This window comes from Indicator indicator, chromosome 24, assembly GCF_027791375.1.
Source record: "Indicator indicator isolate 239-I01 chromosome 24, UM_Iind_1.1, whole genome shotgun sequence".
Taxonomy (NCBI): Eukaryota; Metazoa; Chordata; class Aves; order Piciformes; family Indicatoridae; genus Indicator; species Indicator indicator.
In genome coordinates, this window is record NC_072033.1 from 10,571,336 (window position 1) to 10,593,917 (window position 22,582).

General features: G+C 38.8%; 1 protein-coding gene across 3 annotated transcripts in view; it reads left to right on the forward strand.

Annotated features, from left to right (window-relative positions):
- GNAS (GNAS complex locus) overlaps positions 1-22,582 on the forward strand; it is a 143,999-nt gene that overhangs the window by 104,540 nt on the left and 16,877 nt on the right. For all 3 annotated transcript variants that reach the window (XM_054392028.1, XM_054392030.1, XM_054392029.1), the window contains one exon: positions 3,331-3,428. In XM_054392028.1, the coding sequence (XP_054248003.1) occupies positions 3,331-3,428 (98 nt within the window). The remainder of the gene's footprint in view (positions 1-3,330; positions 3,429-22,582) is intronic.

The window sequence follows — 22,582 nt, forward strand, 5'->3', positions numbered from 1 at the left end:
AAGCAAGGGTGGAACTCTATAAGCTGTTTTTTGGTGAACTTTCTAATTTAGAGTTGTGTAAGATGGGTCAGCATTAGTCTCCAAATGTGTGAGGATAGTTGATGTGGCCTGAAGAAGAAGGTTGTTTTGTTAATAAAAAGCCTTCGTATTTGGCTGTCATAAGTCACGTAGCTCAGTTTTAAAAACAAAATCAACTAACAAACAAGCAGTTAAAAAAGATCAAAAAAACTCACCTCCAAAATCTCCCACTGTCTCAGTATATAATAATCTATTACTCATTATTATGCATTTTGAAATGCCAATAAAAAGTTCAAAGAATGTGGTTTAACTGTCCTTGTGGGATGGAAAAAGAAGTTAATAACCATATTGGAAAGATTGCATAAGTATTGCTGGTTATAGTTCAGATTAGCAAGGCAGACATAAAGGCAGTATTAAGTATTTTATTGTTAATTTGGCCTAACAAGGAACAAACACTGATCATTGTCCTGTACTGTAATCCACAAGTTTTAGAACAGCTGCCCTAAAAGTACAGGGAGGACTCTCCTGAACAATATTTAACTGTTCTTTTAAACTGAATCCTCAGCTTTTCATTATCAATGTGTTTATGGTAGGGCCAGGAACTGGATTTACTTTTTGTCCCATTTTAAGAGTCAGATTGCAGAAACTACTCCAAAGGTTGCTTCCCAAGGTGTGATGGAGTTTGAAAGTTGTTTGAAGTAATTGTTTTAATTCTCTATCAGAATGTCACAGTTACAGTTAGGGAGGAAAAAGGACTTCTGCCCACAAGAACAAGACACACAATTTTACTGTGCTGTGACTTTTCTTAAGGCACTGCCTTTTTTCACTCTTAAGTGTACATTTGTAGGTGATAAAGAAACTTTGTTTTGTTGCATTTTCTTTAAACTTTGCCTGATTATTTGTATACTATAATGGAGGATGAAGTGAATATTTGGGGGTATATTTGGAGATTGTTGGCTTGGCAGTTGCTGACCCCAATTTGAAGTAGATGGCTATTTCAGAACCGTATGTTTGCCAAATAATTAACTGTCTGAAGTCTGGTGTAAGTTACCTTGATTAGATGGGAAATGTAAATAGTGTGTGTCCATTTGAATCAACTGCTGCTTCAGCAAAAAAAAAATCTTGTACAATTGTCAATTTCATTTTTCATTTTTTCAACTTTGTAGTAGGAAGTGGAGAGAGTCATAAGTTGTTTTGTATTATACTAGTGTTACTTTGGAAACTAAATATATAAAGCCACCCCAAAATGAGGTCTGTTCAAATTCAGTGAGATTAGAGATAATTCCCATTGTCTCCTTTCTCTTCCTATTCCTTTTCGACTTTCCTCACTACGCTGTGGTACAGTTGGAGATTGAAGGTAATTGACAATCCCTCAACTGCCAAAAAATTGGAAACCTTCAAAATGAAAGCATCCAATGAACATAATTCCAGCAGTGGTAGAAAGAAAAGTGAGGGCTGGAATTAAAATTGAGTCATCTTTTATAACCTTTAACAGTAAATGGTCGTACAACCTACAAATACTAAAAATCAAGTAAAGAAAGAAAATTAACTGGTCTTTTTGTTCATAAACACTTCATAAAAGCAGGGAACAAACTGAAAAAGTACATCTAATACTACATACAAGCTTTGTAATCTTTTTAAAAGACTCTGGAGTGTTTTACCATAGACAGTTTTTTAGATGCATAGTGTGCGTTTACTATGGTTTGTGTGTGCAGCTGTTTCCATGACTGGTATTCGCAATTCCGTGATCATGTAATCACATATGAATCCTTATACCTGCCAAAAACCAGGATGGTTTGAAAACCTGAATCACTAAATTTACTTTAAGATGCCATTATGCATCTTTAAGGTGCCACTTAAAGTATATTCTGTGCTGGTACAGTTCAGGTGCTAACATTCTGGTAGGAAAGTGAATTTTTTAAAAATATATTTTCAAGTGAAACCTTGAAAGTCTCATTTGGGTGTGACCCTTTTGTACTGAACTGATAAGAAAAGAATCTAGGAGACTGATAGCCCAAGAGAGGGAGTGATTCTAAAGCTAAGTTAATGGGGGAACCTTGAAGCAATAAAATGACTACTTGAAATAATATTGTTTTTCTTTAAAATATTTCCACTTAAAGCAGGGGGGATAAATAGGATATATAAATATAAATAAAATAGCAACTATTTTAAAGATCATGTGCTGTCCTGGATGCAGAAAAGCTGATGCAGAAAGAGTGAGTTAACCTGAGTCACTTAAAGTCAGAGTAAAAGTATTTAGTCCAAAACACTTCACAAGCTCTGAGAGAGAGCCAGGATGAGTCCATGGTTGTTGATAGAAGTCATGCCCACAGCAGTGTGTGTATTTAAGACAGTGGGCTACTGCTTTCTGGGTCTATTCAGAGTTCTTAGACCAATAGCCAGACATACAGTTAGCTGTTGGAGTCAAAATGCATCTTTTACATACAGAAGAGATCAGGCTTCTGGTTGTGTTTTATACTTGTTACAGATTCAGCATACTGGATGCACTGAAGTCATGGTTGTGTGCTTTTGTGTCTTGTTTTAAGGTTGACACAAAACGTGATCTGGCTTCGTGTCACTGTATTTCTTCTGTAGTTCAATATCTTTTTACACTGTAAAAGAATAAATTCTGTAGATACTTTGAGTTAAGCAAGGTACAGATGTCTACATAGTCCCCAAAGATCCTCGCTAACCTAGAAAATCAAGTAAAATTTAATCATTTGCTACCTTTAAGTAAGAATTGCTGAAGTAGTGTTTCACTGAAGAAAAAAATAATCTTGTCATCCAAATAAATAGAACATGCAGTGGAGTTGTGAATTAAGAACAAATATTACCTAATAGTATTGATTATTAGAAGTACCAACAGCGTCGTAAGTAATGAAAAGTTAATATTTTTAAATATACAGCTGAACTCAAAATGATTGAGAAGCAGTTCTTGAAGTGTTACAGAATGTTGAACTCGAAACACCTAAGGAAGCCAGCTGAACTTGCAGCGAGGTTCTAAAAAAATATTTGAAGTTTTTGTTAACATGCTACCATTTGCTGTTCATTACAGCACTGCCAAGACAGAATCAGGGGATTGTTTCGGCTGAAAACCTCCAGGGATGGTGACTCCACCACTTCCCTGCACAGCCTTTTCCAATGCTTGACCACTCTTTCGGTAAAGAAATGTTTTCCTGAACCTGGCCTGACACAATTTGGGGTCATTTCCTCCTGTCCTACTGCTAGTTACTTGGGAGAAGAAACAAGTATGTTATTGCCAACTCTCTTCATACATGATCCATTTTGCTAATACTGTTTTCATTCTTTCAGGAGTTCTATGAACATACGAAAACACTTTGGCAAGACGAAGGTGTGAAAGCCTGCTATGAGAGATCTAATGAATATCAACTGATTGATTGTGCACAGTAGTGAGTATTGCTTCTGTTCTGCTCTGTATTGACTGCTATGTATAAAAATTGTAATTGAATATTAATGTCAGTGGTTTGGATGGCCCTGATGGTTACTTTTCCTTACCTTGGAAAAGGAGTGTATGCACTGTAACGAATTCTTGGTAATCACCTCTCTTCAGATTGGCAGAAAAAAATGGTGTTGACAGTGATATCTATACTGAAAACCTTGCAAATGCTTCCAAATGGTCTTAATACAGGCAGACATTTTTATGCAGTAGACAATTATATTGTCTTAGAAATCCAATTTCCTGCTTCTTCCCCTTTCCAAATGGAAGTGCAGCAGATACTGCAGCAAGTCTTATTGAGTTGGAAAGTAATTTGGTGTGAAATGTGCCCAAGTTTGTAGCTTTTGTCTTTAGTGTAGTTAGTTTGTCTGAAAACAGAGATGGCGGCAACAATCAGGGGCAGCAGCCTGCGATCAGTCACCAGGACTTCTGCTTGTGTGCCTTCATGCACATATCTGAGAATGATTGGTTCTCTTTTGCTGTTTATGCCACTGTGAAAATTAGTACTGCCATGAGACACTGCTACATGTTTGCAGTTTTTTATCACAGTAATAGAGTATTGTTCAGAACTGGTTTATGGCAGGATGTCTGTGATAATTGTGACCACCATGGCATTTTTGTTGTGTATACTCAAGAACTGCAGGACTTTGGAATATTTATGGTTAAAATGGTTCTTTGCTAGTTTATGTTCTCTCTATTTTTTATGGAGAAGCTAAAAATAAGGTTTTAATGGTCAAGCAAATGCAGGTTTCTCATTTCACATGATGGTGTACAACTGCAGTTTGTCTATTATTGCGTCTCTTAGAAAACATTTAATGAAATCAAATTTGTAAGGGTCCTTTGGTCTTTTTTTTTTGTTTTTTCCCCTTTCTTGTTTAGGTAGACTTAATGGTAAACTGACAATTAGCTCTGTTTGAAAAGAGACCAGGGAGATAATTTTACTATGACTTGCACAGCTCCAGGTCTTTAGGAGCCTCTTTGAAGTTTTGCCATTGTTTCCAGCGTGAATTTGTTTGATGTGTAGTGATGTCTTTTGCATAAGTGACTAATGTTTGATCATTTGGCATGAATCTTTTTGCAAGTTCAGCTGCTACAAAATAAAAAAACATTGCAAAATTTTCATTTTCTGACAACTATACAGTAAAGGTTGTCTTTCTAGTTTAAAGCGATAGAAATGGGGGAAAACCCTAGTTCTGTTTCTGATAGTGTTTGGGTTTCTGTTTGTTTCTGGTAAGTGTTTGTTAATAGTCAACTTCTATGACAGGAAGAAGTAAATATTGTTAAGCTCTAAGGAGGTTTTGTGTTGCCCTTTTTTGGAAGAGGAACAAATTTTGTTCTGCTCTGAATGCACAGAAGAAAGCTGAAGTTCTTACCATCCCTGATTGCTGGACATTGACTTTTTCATGGGTCAGCAGGGGGGTGGCCTTCATGATGGTTTTACCATCCTGCTCCATCTAGTGGAACACTTAATTCTGCATCATGGACTGTTGAGCCAAAAATAAACCTTGTACATTACTGAGAAGTTACAGCTATTTTTTTTTCTAAGGTACCATTGCTGCCTCCTTCTAAAAATACTTCATAATTCTATTTTTTCTTCAATTTGATTGTCTCATTTTTGATCATAAAGATGCACTTTTAACAACAAAATATGCAAATTAAGTTGTGGGGGTTTTTTAATGGCAAAATATTTGTTTGGATCTTAAGGACATTTTGAAATTCTGAACGTGTTTTATTGTATTAAAATTTCAAGGGACCTGACAAAGTTACTTCCTGTAAAGTCTGACAGGACTGATACCTTGAAATTAACTTGGTAAGCACACTCTAAAAAAGTGTAGCAAAGGCAAATATAAAAAGTAGCTGAGAAATAAACAAATGAATACTATTTTAATTTCAATGTGCAGGCTACTGTCATTAGGGCTAATAGAAGTCAAAATAGAAAGTTGAACAAACTGTGTGGAAGTTTTGAGTTCTTTCAGAGATGACTCTTGGATTCTAAATGCTTTTCCATTTGAAGTCTCTGTTTAAAATGAGAAAGGCGTACTTAAAGTGGAAGGCAGAAAAGTGCCTTTTTTCTTTTAAGGTCAGTCTAGCTTCCAAAAATCCCTTCTTGGTCTTGAAGAGTTGAATAAATTCTTAAATACTAATAGATTCTTTGTTCAGTGAGTTACTTTAATATTCTGAACAATGTTCCTTTTTCACAAAAATTTGCTTTTTATAGTTGTGTCTAAATTTGCTATTTTTTTAATTGTTGCTTTGTGAAGCTCATTTAACATTCTGCCTTTTTCTTAAAAAAAAAAAAGGGGGGGTTCACTCTTGAAATTGACACGGTTTTGTGCAGGAAGTTGTGCAAGGAGTTTGTGCTGAATGTTTAAAAATCAATTTTGTCTGTATTCTGGCAGGGAACAGTGAGGAGTGAGTATCTTAGAGTGCTTTGTTTGGCTTTCAGAAATGTTAATACCAAAATGCAATTAATTTCTGTTGCTGCCAAACCTGCAAGAAATGTCTGCAGAGCTTCAGGGGTCTTGAGTTTAGGGTCTGGTCCATACTGCCTGTTCTCAGGGAGTGGGCACATTTTACATGGCTTGTGGTCTGCTTTTGTGGCCACTGTTCCAGGCAGCAGACTGGAGCAGCACCCGTCATCCTGCCTACTGTCCTTCGGGAACTGGCACAAGTCCTTTCCCTCTGCTTATTTCCATCTTTTGTTAATGGTGTGATGGGTGGCAGTGAGCTACTGGGAAGGCCGTGAAGACTTTACATAGTTCCTTTCTGTTCAACATTGCTGCTTTGACTGCTCAGCTTTTCGTGGATAAAAATGGTTCTCCATGTAGGCAACTTAGCTATAGGCCAGCAGAAGGTCCTGTCAGTTACGGACCGTATGGCATAGCTGTAGGACACTGGAGCTCTTGCAGAGCCCTCGGGAGCTTGCCTGGATGAACAAAGCAGGGCAGGGAGGAGCCACTTTGTGCCTGGTGTCCTCTCCCAGGAAAGTGGGAACAAATAAAATTCTCAGTCTAACATTGTATCTTGCCTAACCTGAATGTAGGTGTTTAGAGTCTGGCAATGGTACTTGTCACCTGCTCTGGAGCAGTAACTTAAGCTACAGTACTTCCTACTGACTTACCACAGTTTTTCCACATCTCCTCATAAGAAGTTAACATTAATACCTGGTTTTATCATTGCTCTACCAAGTTCCTGGTTGCATTAGCTCAGAAAAGACAGCTTTACCAAAACCTACAGGTACTGTCCTGAGTTTCCATTTAAACCGTAGTTGGGATCTTTAGAGGTGTGAAGTTGAAAGGCCTGGCCAGTAACCTCATCTGTTGAAGAGACCTTCTGGTGTCCTGCCCCTTACCCTCCAGCTCACTGGCTAAATGAAAACGTCACTTCAGAGGAACCCTGGTCATTTTGAAAGAGTAGCTGCCTCTGCTCATGATGAGCTTTACTGTACTGCCTGCCCAGGCCTATCTTATGGTCTTGAGAGGCAGAGAAAGGAGACCATTTCCCTTTTCTTAACTGAACTTAACCAAGTAATAAATTTCAATTTTGCTTTTAGAACAATCTGATCTAGGAGTTTGTGACAAGTTTCTATCCAAGAGGGATGTATTTTATCTTTGAGGAGGAAGCGATTTCTAAGAGGAGACCAAGTCTCATAGCTCTTGCATCTTGTGGGGATGTATACAGAAGAGAACAAATGTTTGTGCTGAAGCTGCCATGTGATACCACTCCTGGCTAATAATAAACAGAAGAATGCAGAAGTGCCTAGAATATAGAAAACCCCAACAGTGATAAATAAAGGATTTACCATCTTTCGTATTTCATCCCTGAAGGCATAGGATTGCATTTTCTTTAGAATATATTATTAATATTACGAATATAAGAGCCTTTTGCACTGTAATGTGTCAGGACCTGTTTGTCAAATCTTTGCCCGCTGTCAAATATAAACAAACGTCATCCCTTTGAAGTTCTGTTGTTGCTAATAGTTCTATCTGTTTTCATTTGAGGAGCCTCATTCTTAAAGCCTCACAAACACGCAGCAGAGTAGTCAGAGTAGGTAGGATCCCTTCCACGCAAATGTGCTCTTTGTGGCACAAGGGTATGAAGGATGCCAGCACCATCCTGTAATGATTGAGCCAAAGACTGCGGATGTCTTGAAGAAAATTGCTTTGATGTCAGTAGCCATTGGATTAGTTATGTGGCAAATGAAAAGCAAAGCATGGGTACACCAGCCTTCTAGTGCTTTTTCTAGACTTGCTAATCCTGAATTGTGCCCACAGATCCTTGATTTTATTTATTTTTTTGTTAGCTTGGCTTAGTTAGGCTCTTTGGCCACCAGTTTGGTTTTGTGCTTCATTTTATGCTATGCTTTCTCTCCATATCTCCTAGCTGGTGCTTCCTGGTTTTGGCTGGGGTGGAAAGGGAAATAATGTGAGAGACAGCCTTTGCAGCTCATTTCACACTCTGCGATATCAGGAAGGGCTGGAAGTAGCATGAGGGAGCCCATTCTCACGCTATTTCCTGCTGCTGGCTGAGCCGGCTTTTCTCCTGCCGCCTGCCATTTCGGGGAAGGAATAAGCATGGGGAGGTGGCTGACCTAGGTGCAGAGTCACGTTTCTCAAACTTCAGCACCAGCAGAGTTTGAAACTGTGCCAGGCTGCTCCAGAAGAGTTTTGTGAGGAGTATTTTTTAAGATGTTTGTTTTTAAAATACTTATCAAAGAAAGGAGGGGAGTGCAGCTATTAGTCGACTGCTGTGCATGGCTGTGAAAGGATCAGCAGATGTGGACACACTGTTTTTTTAATTTATAATTTGTTATGGGTTATAAATTCTTTATATTTTTATTGAGATTTATGGTGTGTTTTATTTCTAGATTTGGTGACTTGTAGCGAGCAATTAAGAGCTCCGATCTCAGTAGTTAATGATTTTCTTCCATGTTGATCTGACTTCATGACAAAGTTCCCTTCATGGCACATGTAGTAAAGTGAGCTTGCTGAAAGTCTCACTTTTTTAAAATATAAGGGCTGATTTGTCAGTGCTACTACTGTTAGTCTAGTTTCTTATTCATATTATTTATAATTATTTTTTCTTTCTACTTTCTTTCCACTCTGTGATTTTGGCAGAGTAGTTGGTCTTGTCTCCTTCAGCTCTGCAAGCTCTGTCTGTGTGCTCACATTCAGCAGGACAGGAATTTCCCTGGCCTGTATTCCTGGCATACTGGAGCTTCTTACGGACAGTCACAATTATATTGTTAAACATTCCCATGAGGAAGAATAGTATTCATGTCCCCTTTTGCTGATTTAAAACTGATGAGCTTGCCTACTGCTCTGTGAATTCTTTGGCAAGCCAAGGAATAGACCCAGATCATCCTTCTAATCCTTAGTCTTGATTATAAAACCCACCTTACTTTATTCTACAGCACTTAGAGATAGCCGAGTTACAATGTTGCCCCTACTCTTCTTCAGCCTGAGGGAATAGAGAACCATGTTTTAAACAAGGTTAAATTTCAATTAAGAAAAAAAAAATAAATACACTGATTATATTTTCTCTGCAGTCCATTGGGGTGAAGAAATAGGCTGCTGTAAATGATGGGAGGCAGGGTGACTCCTGTCTTTGCATGACTTCAGTGAAGTCACTGCCAACAAAATTAATCCAAATATATATAAGTAGCTGAATTACACCAAACTGCTCCCTGTTCCTGCTCTTTCTTGCTGACTGTTGATAGCAAGGATGTGCCTGCTGGCAAGTGCTGTGAAAACCAGACTACCTAAATTTAGCCAATGAGTGGTTTATGAATCCAACACATGTTCCCACTGTTGTCATAGCTAATCATAAATTCAGAATTTCAAGCTACACTCAACCCCAGATAGACTTCTGTCTTCAAAATAAATTACATCCCAGTATGAAGCAAGATAAAACAAAAGGTGCCCTCGAATAGCTTGCTTGTGTCTTAGAAATTTGAAGCACCGATAAGTGAAAATACTAAAAATGATGAGCCATAATGGCAGAAAGACCTTTACAAATCCAAAACATGAATAATTTAGGAAGTCACACCACAGGCTGCGTAGGGTTGTGCAATGCCCACCACATCATTTAGAATTACTGCAAAAGGGTTTAGCTCTTTGCTCCAGGAATTCAGTTTCTGCCTCCACTTTGACTCATGCTGCCACTTGTAACCCTCAGCCCATCATCTTCATTCATTTGCTGGTTTTGTTTCTCATTTGTTCTTCACTTCTTTTAATGTGTTCATTCTTTTTTGGCCTTTGGCTGCAGGTAGAACTTGCTTTTTGTGACTAGTTGTAAATATTAGGGATTGGCCATCAGGTGGAGGCAGGGCTGACCTCATCTGAATAGCATGAAAAAGCTAGGTTGGAACTTTTTCCCCAGTTCTTTGACCCAGTCCTGTATCCAAATGTCTCACTTCGCCTTTCAGTTTAAATGTGTTATTTGCTGATGCCTGCAAGAGTTACAGATAAACCATAGTGCAAGCGTTCATGGATGCCTGATTAAGTGGAAATGGGTGTTCATTTCCTAATGTGTTACATTTGCTTTCACATGCAAATGGAGCGTTTGCTCATACAGCAGCTATTTCTTGGTTTCAGAAACATTCACATGCAGGTTAAGCACATGCTCAAGAGTATTTTTGAGACTTTGACATGAATGTTGACCTTTTATTTGAATAAAATCTATCCATAAAATAGTATGTTTTCTCTGCGATCATAAGTAGGCACCAACATGATTTGTTCAATAGGTTGCTGTTTTCCTGTGACAGGTAAGTTTCATTTTGAAAGGCAAATATGCATCAAGCCAGTGTCACAAAGGTAGGACTCAAACCCAAGTATATTGACATTGTAGTTAGCTGGTGAAGAATACTGTGTTGAATGTAGCTGATAGTTTGCTCAGAATGTCTCTCTTAGCTAGTATTTTACATCAGTAATCTGCTTTAAACCCAAAATTGCTATTATTAAAGAATTTGGATGTATGAGTAACTACTGTTGTATAAATTTAAGAATGCTGCTGCTTCATAAAATAATTCTGTACTAAAAGTATTTGGCTGCAGTTCAGAATTCTGTAGACAAAGTTACTCAGTAGCCCAAATTCTTGATTGTTTGCCTCATAAAGTTAATTAACACAGAGTTTAAAATAATTTACTGAAGAGAGTAACAGATTCCTTGTTACTAGAGATAAAAATAGCAAACTGACTTACGATAAAGATTATTATGCCTGCATCAGCAAATTATTTTAGGCATTTTAATGAATGAATTATATATATAAATGACAAAATGTGCATAAGCTCTGAGTTTTCTCTTTCAAAAAGAGAAAATACAGTAATCTTGGGCATTTTTAAAGCAATCATCATGTGCACGTTTCTGTGACTGCTCTCATGTCTATTTGGTTCAGCAGTATCTGTAATTCTTAGTCAACATATTTCTGATGCCTGTCCATGTTTCTGCATTGTTCTTATGTCACTGTGCTCTGCAAATGTACAAATTCATACACACTGGAATTTTTTTGTGGGTGAAATTTTTTTTTAAATACAGTGCAGCAAGAGATGGCATATAAGTCAAAACGTTCTATTAATTAAACTTCTATAATTTCTTCATTTTAATGGGAATAGGTTCCCCAGTTTTTCCTGCTGTTTCTTTTTCTTGTCCTCAAAGTTTTTGCCATGGCATTAATTAACAGTGTTAGAGAATGCCAGAAATAGATGAAAAAGAATGTTTTGTATGCTGAGGCTTTTGGAAGAGTTACTGGCAATATTATATTAGTCTCTGGCTGTTGATAGGTACAGGTGTGTAACAGAATGAGAATTAGAAAACTAGACTGGCTGGGTGCTTCTTCTGCACGTGACTGTGCACACATTTGTTATACCTAAACTTTAGGTATGCATAACTGTAGTTATGCGAAATATCTAAGGAGTTACCACTTTGAAAAGCAATATTTCCAGTTTTAATCAAGGATATGTGTAGGGCTGATTATTTTTGTTACTTGGTATTTCATAAATAATTTTCCATGTAATTAAAGTGACCAATATTTTTAAAATAACTAATATATTAGTAAACAGGATTTTATGTGTACATTCAAAGCCATGACTGAATATGCAGTCCATTTTGAGTGATTAACTGGTGTTGTTATACAACTGACAAAAAGTATTCAAGAAATTAGCAGGTTGCATTGTTACACAAGATCATTAAATGCTGCTGCTAACACAGCATTACCACACAATTTTATTTTTCTTTCATGATTGTAAAGATTAAGAAAAATTCAATAGCCTGGATTCATCCTTATAGGAACTCTCTTAAAGAAGACAGAGTTTCTCCTGCTGGGAGTTAATTCATTAACAGCAGGTTTCACAAATATCACTGATTGCATAGATTCCTTGGTGTGCTGCTGAGCAGCCTTTCATCTGCAAGCGATGCCACGCATTCCTGGAGAGAGGGGATCTTACTGTTGTAGTAAACACTGTACTGGGCTGCTGGTGCAGAGCTGATAAACACACAGTCAGTGCATTTACCACAAGACAGGCTCAATGTTTGACAAGGTTTGACATACTCAGAAAGTCAATTGGCAGAGCTGCATAACTGCTGAAAGCTCAAGATTCTTCGGCTTACCTTCACTGTCTGTGGATGTTGCAGCTGGTATTGCTCTTTTTTCTGTGCTTTTTAAATTTTTCACTAGGTGAATAATGAACTTTTTAATGGTAGGGAAAGTGCAACAAATTCACCCTAAAAATAACTACTTGATGTGGGTGAAACGTCTGTAATCTCACTTCCCAAACTTTGAGTAAATTTGGGCCTGTGAAATAGATTGCTGTGTACACAGTATCCTTAAATCCTGTGGGGCTTGTGAAGGCAGGTAGCAGTCTGCAGTTTTGAATTAATTGGGACAAGAAGTTAAAATAAGAGGGGGAGTATTTGTGTGAGCTCTGTAAGATTGTCATACACCTAGGGATTTGCCTATTAAAAAAATAATGGTATGGTGGTCTTGGGAGTACCATATAATGTAGAAACCATTGCTGTCAAGTGGAGAAGCAATCAAAGCAACTATTAGATCTTCTCTTAGTTCCTGAGAATTAATTTTCACTCACTCTTTCCTCCTATGCTTTTGCAACCTCCTTTGTGCAAACAGAAAAAGCCCTGAATGAGGTTTGTTTTGAGCTGCGATTTGAACAAACAGTTCAGTATGATACAGAAACAAGCAGAATAAAAGACTTCCATACAGGCTGGAGCTGCCTTCCCTAGCAATCCTTCCTGCAGGAGGAAGATCTGCTGGTACAAAATACAGGGCGAGCTATAAATAAATGCTTGAGGAAATGAGAAAGAGTGTGGTATTGATTGCATCACTTTTGCATTACCTGTGTAACAGCCAGACTGGCATTCCCTGGGTGGGTTTGGTGGCAGGAATGCCACGATAGCTGATACTGGTCCTGCTGCAGGGTGCTGATGTGGGGGTACCCCTCGGGTCCGGCTGCTGCAGTGGAAGCCCCTGTAAATGCTGCTCCAGCAGGAAATGGCTTGTTGAAAGGTTGTGCTCTGATGGCAGTGCACCTGGAGCAGGTGTGCCTGATATTTTTAGGATTTTGCAGTTTATTCACCTGTGTGGATGAGTAGCTGCTGAATCTTTTTGCCTGACCTTGGGATCTGCCATTTCTGATGTTCCCCGCCAGCAAGCACAACAGCTCGTGGGTGGGTGGGTGGTTGGTTGGCTGTTTTTCTGAGAGCTCCGATTGTTCAAGCTGTATTGCTGCTGAAAATGAACATTTCAAGTTTAGAAGACAACAGTTAGGAAAATACTTTTGTCAAGCTAAGACCTAAAAAGATACTATAAAACCTCAGTAAAGATTTGCTTTAAAAAGGTCATTAGAAGCAATAGTGTTCTAAAAGATAGGAGGCAACAGAAAATTTCTGATACAAGGATGAAACGAGGCCAGTACATTTCCTGGTACAATCTGAATTCGATTCTCAATTATTCCCTGGCCTGAAACACTGCAAATACATCACTGCCAGTCCCAGGGAGAGGGAGCACTCAATGTTGTTGACTTGTATATTCTCTCCCTTCTTTTCCTCTCATGTGAACTCCACTGTTTGATGATATACACAAGCCTTAAATTTTAGATTTCTTTTGTCTTGAGTTCTCACCTGTATTCACAGGTATTACTGAATTTATTATTTCTGAGAGACCCTTGACAGAGACGTCTCTGCAGTACCTTTGCTGTAAATTTACCAGCAGGCTCAAAAGTTTATTGAGACCATGTGCTTGCATGCAGAGAACATGGTCATACAATTCCTTACTTCAGGAGAGGCAGGCTGAAAATTAAAAAATATGTTAAGCTCATGTTAGGTGAACAAGTTTATCAAACTGAGGCTGCACTGTAATATTCTTTAGATACTTCTTAATATATGTGACTAAGACTTAAACTGAAAGAAATTGCTAGCTAATTTTATATGTGACTAAGAACAATTTTGTAGGTAGTCGTTGAGAGGTTTTGTGATTTGAAATAGCGTTTTTGAACTGATTACTCTGTAGTATAGTATGCATTGATTTTGTAGCTGAAACGTGTTACAATCAGTTGTTACAGTTTAATATAGTACTGGGTTAACTGTACTTGTGTTGTAATTAAGTCTCCAAGAAGAATATCCACCATTAAAGCTGAACTCTGAAATGTATTCATTATGCAAGTGAGGGTCTGGATGGTAATTAACACTTGAAACACATTGGCTGCCCAGTAAATTGTCTGTGAAGGCTGTGATGTGCCTTGGGTGCTCTGCAAGGTTCCCCTTCCCCCAAAGGGCTCATGTAAACTGCAGCACAGTAAAAGCAAGCAGAGGGTTATTTTTAGCAAGGCTGTTGCAGCTGAGGGAGGGAAAGAGCTTTGGGTCCTAGAGGAGGATCTGCCAAGGGAGTGTAGGGCTGTTGGGAACCCCAGCGAGCCCAGTTCAGGTGGCCAGGTGGTGCTGTGTGATCTTTGTGGAGAGATTCATGTTTTTACAATAAAAAACCCTCCAAAACCTTCTGAAACACAGGTTATTTAAATAAATAAGTGAAAATAGCAATATACATGCAAAATCCCTGCAAATTTTCTTAGCTTGTCTTTTTTTTTCGTTTATCTTCACTGTTGGTAATACTTGCAAAGTTACTGAAATTCGTGCCTGGAACACACTGTTCACAACTTTCGCTAAGGCATCTCAGTTGGATTTTAATTGCCTATTTATGATATTATGAAATCAGGGACAGTGTGGAAAAGTCAGGCGCCTGAAAGCTTTGTATCTGGCAAGGCAATCTTCTTACATAGCTTCACAAAGATGGTGTCTGCTCTCTCGATATTCTTTCATCAGATTGAGTCTCAAGAGTAAGCCAGTATTGCTTGGTTTGTTGTTTTATTTTGGTCTTTTCATTTACTCTGCTTATCAGTATGTGTGCCATGAAGAAGAGATTTTGCAGTTAAGGTGTGAAATCTCCCTTCTGCTCTTGGTTCAGCCTGAATGGCCTCTGTTCACCAATTTCACTGGAGCATCCATGGTTCACCTCAATTCTGAAGAGCTGTGCTGCTTGAGAATCCTCGCTTTTTGTTGTCAAGGGACAGGCTTGGGTGGAACAATTACCCATTTGTAAATTTGTGTACATCTTACTCCAAAAAAATATAAAAGCTCACGTCTGCAAAACGCCTTGGATGATTTTAGACAGTGTGAGGTTTTAAATAAAATCAGACGAGTGAAGGATGTTACTGGTATTAATTCTAAAAAGTATTGCAATGTCATCAATCTTGACACAATTAAGTGATTTTTGTAGAAGGATTGAGAGGATGGATTTAGAAATCTTCTCCTATCTTAATAGCATACATGATATATTCCCCAAATGGGCATTCTGGAATCCTGCTATGTCCCATGAAAATGTTGATAGTAGTGTGTTATCTGTGTATTTTCAATGTTAACTCAACTTCTCCATCCCTATTTTTATAAGTTCATTTCAAAAATAAGGCACATAATATCTGTGAAGTGTGGAACAGTCTTACGTGAGTATAACATATTCATTATAGTCACAGTGTGTTATCAAGGGAACCAGTAATTAAAATCTCTGCTTTTAAAAGAGCTATTTGGAGCAGAATGTGTGAGATTATAACTCACTTTATTGTGATTTGTGGCTTGTTCAGTAAATTTGCAAAATGCTCTCTGTTGCGAATTCCTCTGTGCTTTTTCAGAGCTCTTTGCTAGGTGAGAACCGTGATGCTTAACCATTTCTTCTGGAGTACTGTAGAGCACAGTCCACCTCTCTTCCACAGAGCTGATCTGCTCTAAGATCCAAGTGATTTGTTATCATTTATCATATCACCAGCTCTCTTCAGACATTACAAGCTCCGTTGCTGTTTTCCTCTCCAGCTTCTCATGCAGGCAGGTTGCAAGTTGTGCAACTGTGCAGAGGCATTCCCTGCCCTTATGGAGGGTGACTGGGGAACAGGCAAGGAAAAACAAGGCAAGGCAGGACTGGACAGGTCAAAGCAGAACTGCTTTCATTAAACTTAAAAAAACCCCAACACACACACGCAAAAATCCATCAACCAAACCCCAGACTTGGCCCTCAACCAATTTTTAGGATCAGAAAGGTGTTGAGCCGTTTCCCAGTTTAAATCTGATTGGAGCCAAGCCTTCAAAGATGCTTGGGAAGCTGTAGTTCCACTGCTGCTTAATTGCTTCTTGTTTTGAAAGATAATTAGGAACTTTATTTAAAAATAGTAACTTTAGTGTTCAGTCCATTAAATTTGTCACCAAGATAATTTCATTAGACTCCCAGCTGTTTTCATATTGGAATTGTGAACTAAAAATAGGTGGGATTTCTGCTGCTCTGTGCAGAGGCTGTTACCTCCATTTCAACTCTGACTTTCGCTAATGATGTGAAATTTGTTTGCTTCTCTGAGAGCTTTTTTGTTTTCTGGGTTGTATTTAAGCAGGTCCTGCTAATTACACCACAATTGTGCTCTGTGGTTTTCTGATAAAGTCACGTGGCTGTAAAGAATATGAAACCGATTTCCCTCAAGACAAGTCTTAAAAATCAAAGATTAGTGCTGCACTCAGTACACTTTCATTTTTTCACCAGTCTGTAAGAGATGTTTGTAATAATTCAACAAATACCTTTCAAAACCAAACAAACATTAATGGGCACAGGTTTGTTACTATTATTAGGGAGGGGTGCAATTTGCCCTGTCAGTTTAGCTCTCATGAGCAGTCCCTTTGTTGTGCATAAATGAAATCACAGCGTAGATTGTGTGATAAAGTGACAATTACCATGTTTAGGTTGTATGAAACAGTGTGTTTTTGACAGAAACTGTGATTAGCAGAACCTGTATGAATGCATGCTGCTTTTATACATACATGAATTACAGGGCAAATCAAGTTGTCATATCCATGTTTTAGATTGTGTCTCTTTTAAATTCTTAACTGCTTGACATTTAATCCTAACATCCATACCACAAAGCATGGTAGTGGATTCATGCTGCACATGCAGAAAGCCAAAGCAGATTTTTATTCTACAGTTAGGCACACATATGTCTTGGTAAATGTATGGCAGTTTCCCTGTGTGCTTGCTTAGAAATCAGTGATACATTAGAAAAGTTACACCTTTCAATTGTGATGTTAGCTGAAGATTTTTTTTCTTCCTTGGGATACATTTGACTGTAACTCCACTAAATGTCTGTGGCTTACACTGATAAATTTGAATGTAGGCAACAGGAGGAAGTTCTGCTGCAGAGCAGTGTGGGCCTTGGGTGGATGGCTTTTTCCTTTTTTAAAGGATCGGTGTTCAGAGCCACAATCAAGAAAGTCAGTGACCCAAATGTAAATTGCATCATCCTTTTCTTTTTTTTTTTTTCTTCCCCATTCTATTGTCTTTAGCAAAGAAACCGAAAATTTTAACATGTGTTAATAAAATGTAAGTCAAATGGAAGTGGGCTCATTCAAAGGAGGGAAGTTTTCTGATTTTTAGTTAAAATTAAACATTTGCTTATCTGCAGAAGTACTCCAATGATGTGCCCTTAAAACCTGTATTTAGATACAGTGTATAATTCTGGCATGGTTTGTTAGCATCTCAGATCTTTTTTAATTTTCTCCTCTGCTTGTTGGTAGTCTGGTCCTTGGACTTCCTGTGCGTATGTATTTATACAAAGAAGATAACTGTAGATGACAAGCTGAGACTGTAGGATCTAAACGTGGCTGAGGTGGGGTGAGGGAAAAGTGCCATATTGAGAGCTCTGCACCTGTCACTAGTTTTGAGCATCAGAATCAATACAGGGCAGTTAGTGTATTCAAGATGCTGCAAAAATGTCTTAGGCTGGAAAATGTAGAAGAAAACAGAGCATGGTTATATTTGGTACTTGCATATTCTTAACTTCAGTTGCTGTGCTGAGGCACCCTTTTTTGTGGTGAATCTAATAATTTGCTGCTGAGTAGAGGAAGTGGAGTTAAAGTGCTGTAGTGTGATAAAAGCTGTGTTTCACATCTGGTTATAATGTTTATAGACTGGGTATGTATAAGCACCTCATAGGTGTTAGCAATGTAAGAACACCCCTCCTTTTCACCAAAACCTCTGAACTTTCTCCGTATCTGCACTATCTGATCTGAGTCTCTTCCACCTTGCAGTCTTTGCTGCAGTTCTCAGTGTAAGCCATGAGCCAGAAGCTCTAATTGTAACAGTGTTGAACAAATGGAAATCCTGGAATTGTCTTTGGCACCATTCAATCACGTCATTTGTAGTTACAGGTATCAGAGCAATAGGTGAGCCAGTTCAGGCTACAGCTGGGTCCCCATCGTTCCACCAGAGCTGATGTGTACCTCTGCTTCCTAGCACAGCTTTGGAATGCACCTTTATTACCAGATCTGTGGGTTTTGAATGTCTCATGCCCACTTAGGTACATATTTGAACCAAGACTGCAATATTGAAGGGTGCTGATGCTGTACATCCTTTAGTGCTTCTTTACAGCAAGAAATTATAAGAGGGTTGCTGGGTTTATGTCTTTGTGTAGCATAATAGATTTGGATATTGAGCAGAGTGTTGTAAGGGTGGCCAAAACCCCAGCTGGGTTTGTAACCCCTTAACATATGGTGATGTGGGAATACACACTACATTTGGGGGAGAGAAATACTTTCTTAGACCCCTTCTCATCATTCTCACTGCAGCATTTCTACCCATGATTTTTAGCATCTGGTTTAATTCAGTTCTTCTCCTGAGACTGTTTAAATGTTCCTTTCATGTAAAAGAGGAAATTTTTAATCTGGTAATAAATAATTTAGGTTTAGGGTTTCAGCCATTTAAAATGCAAACATGAGACACTGCCCTCTGCAGACAAAGAGATGGTCAAGATGTGTGTGTCCTCTGCTGTAGTCTTTCAGGTTTTAGACAGGCAATGGAATTTGGAAATTTTCTGGAACTTGAATACACCCCTTGGCTCTTCAGTTTGGCTTCTCTTTTCCTCAGATTCTCTGCTGCCCAGCTGTGATTGAGTGGAGGGGGGGTGGGAAGTCCACCCACTTGTGGTGAAAAAAATGGGTTGTTATTCATAGCTTTGTGACTTTCTTTTCAGTGTAATGAAATAAAGTATAAACCAGCATCACTGGAGTTTCAGAACTGATGGCTACTGGGATGAAATTCTTTTCCACCTCCCAGTGTGTTTGTTTCACACTGCCTGCATAGGTAGTGTTCACCCACACTATTTTGTATTTGTTTCACAACTATAATGGCTAGAATTCTTCTTCTGACCTTGCTCTTTCCCTCCATCCCCTGAGGATAGGGGAGCTAAAGTTAAGATTTCAAGAGAACACGGCAGTCATTTAAATTTAGCAGAGTTTTGTACGGTATACCTCAGTGCAGTGGTTCTCTTCAACCTCAGAAAAAATGTGGTTTGTGGTCAAGGCTATAGCCCTGCTTGGGAGCACAGAGGCCCAGCTCAGAAAGGAAGGATGGGGCTGTGGGAGAAGACTCCCTGCCTAGGCTTCCTTAGTCCTTGGCCTGTGTGTAAAGTCTGCTGACAAGGAGGCCAGCGAGGATGCTGAGACTGCAAGAGCATTGCTTATGTGTCGCCTTTACCTCCTGAATCTTTGTATTCTCCTGAGTATAAGGTTCCATTTCAAGTTAGAGATATTCATTCTGCTGAGAGTTTTTGAAGTTGTAATTCTGAAATAATTCGTTCTATGGATAATATATTTCATATTTGTTTAGGTAATTACAACACTTTTATGTAACTAAATAAAATCAATAAAGCTAGTTCAAAAGAGGTAATTCCACCTGAAGCAGCTGCACTTCCTTATTGTAACATTGTTTCAAGCAAGTTAGAGAATAAGAGATTTTAAAAGTCCTTCCAAAATTTTCCCCTCACCTCGTTTTCCCTGTGCACACTCACCCAAGAACTTTCTCACACATGCGCATCCATCCCACACGCACATCCCTGCACGCTCACTCCAGGCCTGCCTCAGTTCTGTGTTTTGCAGCACCTGACCATGTGGCTGTGAGTTGGGGTGTGATGGTTTTAAAACTGTTGTTTTAAATTTTTCTTCACAAAGTTCAAGCAGAGAAAGCGAAGGAATGTAAATAAGTCACCATTGGGTGTAAGAAAGCAAAATAATGATTATTCTAAACACTTCCATTGGAGAGAGAGAGAAATGTTTAAGAACCGCTACTCAAAACAAGGTTGGGGAGCTTGGGCAGTTCCCAGCTTGCCTGGCTTCTGTCTGGCTGCTGCTTCTTTTCTGGCTGAAGATAACACACTGACCTTGATGAGCTAAGTCTAACAGCCTCTCTTAACTCTTTGCCTTCTGCCAGGGGGGTCTGGGGATTCCTTCTAGTCTAGGGAGAGAGGCCCCTTGGGAGGTCCCCTCTTTGGGGGAAGGAAAGGGAGCTTGGTTATGCTTTTCTGTTGATTATATATATTTGTAAATGTTGTGAATAGTGTATATTTGTACACATTCATTGCATTTCATCATAGATTGTAGATTTGCTTGTAAATACAGCTTTCATTTGCTTCCAGACTGAGCTAGCCTGGTTATTGTTGGTGGGGGGGATTTCAGCTCTGACACTGTTACATGAGGAACTGTGGTGGAAAACCTCTGTGCTGAAAGCAGTGGACATGACTCTTGGCTGAGAGAGGAAAGGCTGAGGCTGTGTCTTGTCAGGGATTTTACTTTTCCTGTGCATGCTTCATTCTAAATTCTCTATGACTTTTAATCTTAAAAGCAAGCAGCTTAGGAAAGTCCACATTAAAATACCAGTTTTGCAAATGTTAAAATATCTTTTGCCAATATAAAGGCTATTCTACTGTCTGTTTTACAGACACTTGAATGATTAGAGCTTTTAATGCTATTTTTAAGGTCTTTTATAGCCAACCCTCTGTTTTGAGAGATGAGAACTAAAGGAATTCATATTTTTATAATGACTAAAATTCTGCTCCAGAATAAGCTGAGTCAAGTTAGCAGGTCAATGGGAAATAGAGGAGGAAGTGCTAAAATATTTTATTTAAAAGATTCTGAAATGGCATATCACTTGCTCAATTAGTGCTGTTGGTGAGCCTTTGTAAAGCCACAGTATTCTGTGAGGTATCCATTTTAATTGTAAGCTTAAAAGCACTAAAAACTCAAATGCATTTTGGGGAAATGTTCCGCAGTCAGTGACTGTGTATTGATGTTATCACAATGTGTGAGTGAGTGCATGAAGGTGGAGGGTCTTTGTTATATTTTCCTTTTAAGAGTAGCAAAAAGCAAAATCATGAGACTGGGTGACTGACAGTTCTTTTTGTTTAGGATTTTATATTTCTATGAGAATAAAAGAGGACTGTGCTTATTCAGAAACATGGTCAGTCCCTGTGAATGGCTTTCCCACAGGAGGAGTGTGGTCACCTTTATTGTTTGCCTTTGAATTTGGCTTCAAGCTTGATTTCTTGCTCCTTTTATCTGCTGGAACGTAATGTGTACCAGGGAGAGATGAGCACTTCTTCATTTTATTGTATGGCGAAAGAATACAGAAATACATGTGTGCAGACAATGCTTTTCACAGTAGCCAAAGATTAGTGTCACTACTACTGTAAATTGACAGGATAAAATTGCTACTGTAGCTCTGTGTCACGTGTTTGCTTTAAAATGAAATTTTCTAAGTATATCTGGTACTAAATTCAATGATCAAGCAAATGCTTTCAAGAAAAAAGAATAGCTTTGTATTACAATTCACTTCAGAATGAGAGGTGTGCTCTTTACTGATGCTTTTAATACTAGATGCCAGGTTGTGTGCCTCCTTTTGCAGAGGCCTGGAGTTGTTTTCCCAAGCTGGAAAAAGAACTTTTTTTTTAAAGGGGAGGAGGGGACCATGCCTCTAAGAAAAGCAAGATCTGAAATGCAAGCCTCTGTAAGCTGTTTAAACTGTCAGCTCCCAAACAGGTATTGACAGGTAGTCCTGTGAAGACGCCGTGCCAGTCCAGCCCTGAGTGCCTGCAGCATCACGTGTGATGCTGGCGTAAACCAAACGAAACATTCGAGCATTCTGTGAGCAGGATAACAGCCAAAACTACTGCCTTTTTGCAAAAGAACCTAGCTCCCTAAAATACTAACAAAATTCTCAGATAGTATGGTGCCAAAGCAGGCCAAATCCCACCATTGGAGTTGTATCTGTGTATGTTAAATCTGAGTGAACTTTGTACAAGTCTGTTTAAACAAGGCAGTGAAGTCCTTCCTACCACTCTGCTCAAAACCCAGCAGCAGTTTGTCCTCCCATTGTTTTGGGATCATCTGGGGCCTAATTCCTTCCCTGAGCTATCACTGCTTCCCTAGTTCCTGCGGAAACTCAGTCCTGGGATCAAAATTCCTTTTCTGTCACGTGAGATCATGTCAGCTCCACCTACCCCTGTCTCTGAAATTTCTATTAAAAATGATGTTGCCTGGTTTTCAGACAGCAGCTCAGGAAGTGCCTGTTTCTGTATTTTCAGTGTTTGGGGTTATAGAAGCCCCACAGAAGCTGAAAAATGTGGGAACTGCCTGAATCTTTGATCTGCCCATCTTTACAGACACCTCTGTTTTCTTCAGATCATATAAACAAGTATGAAGTGCTAGTTTATGAATTCTTTTATCATCTGACAGGCATCAT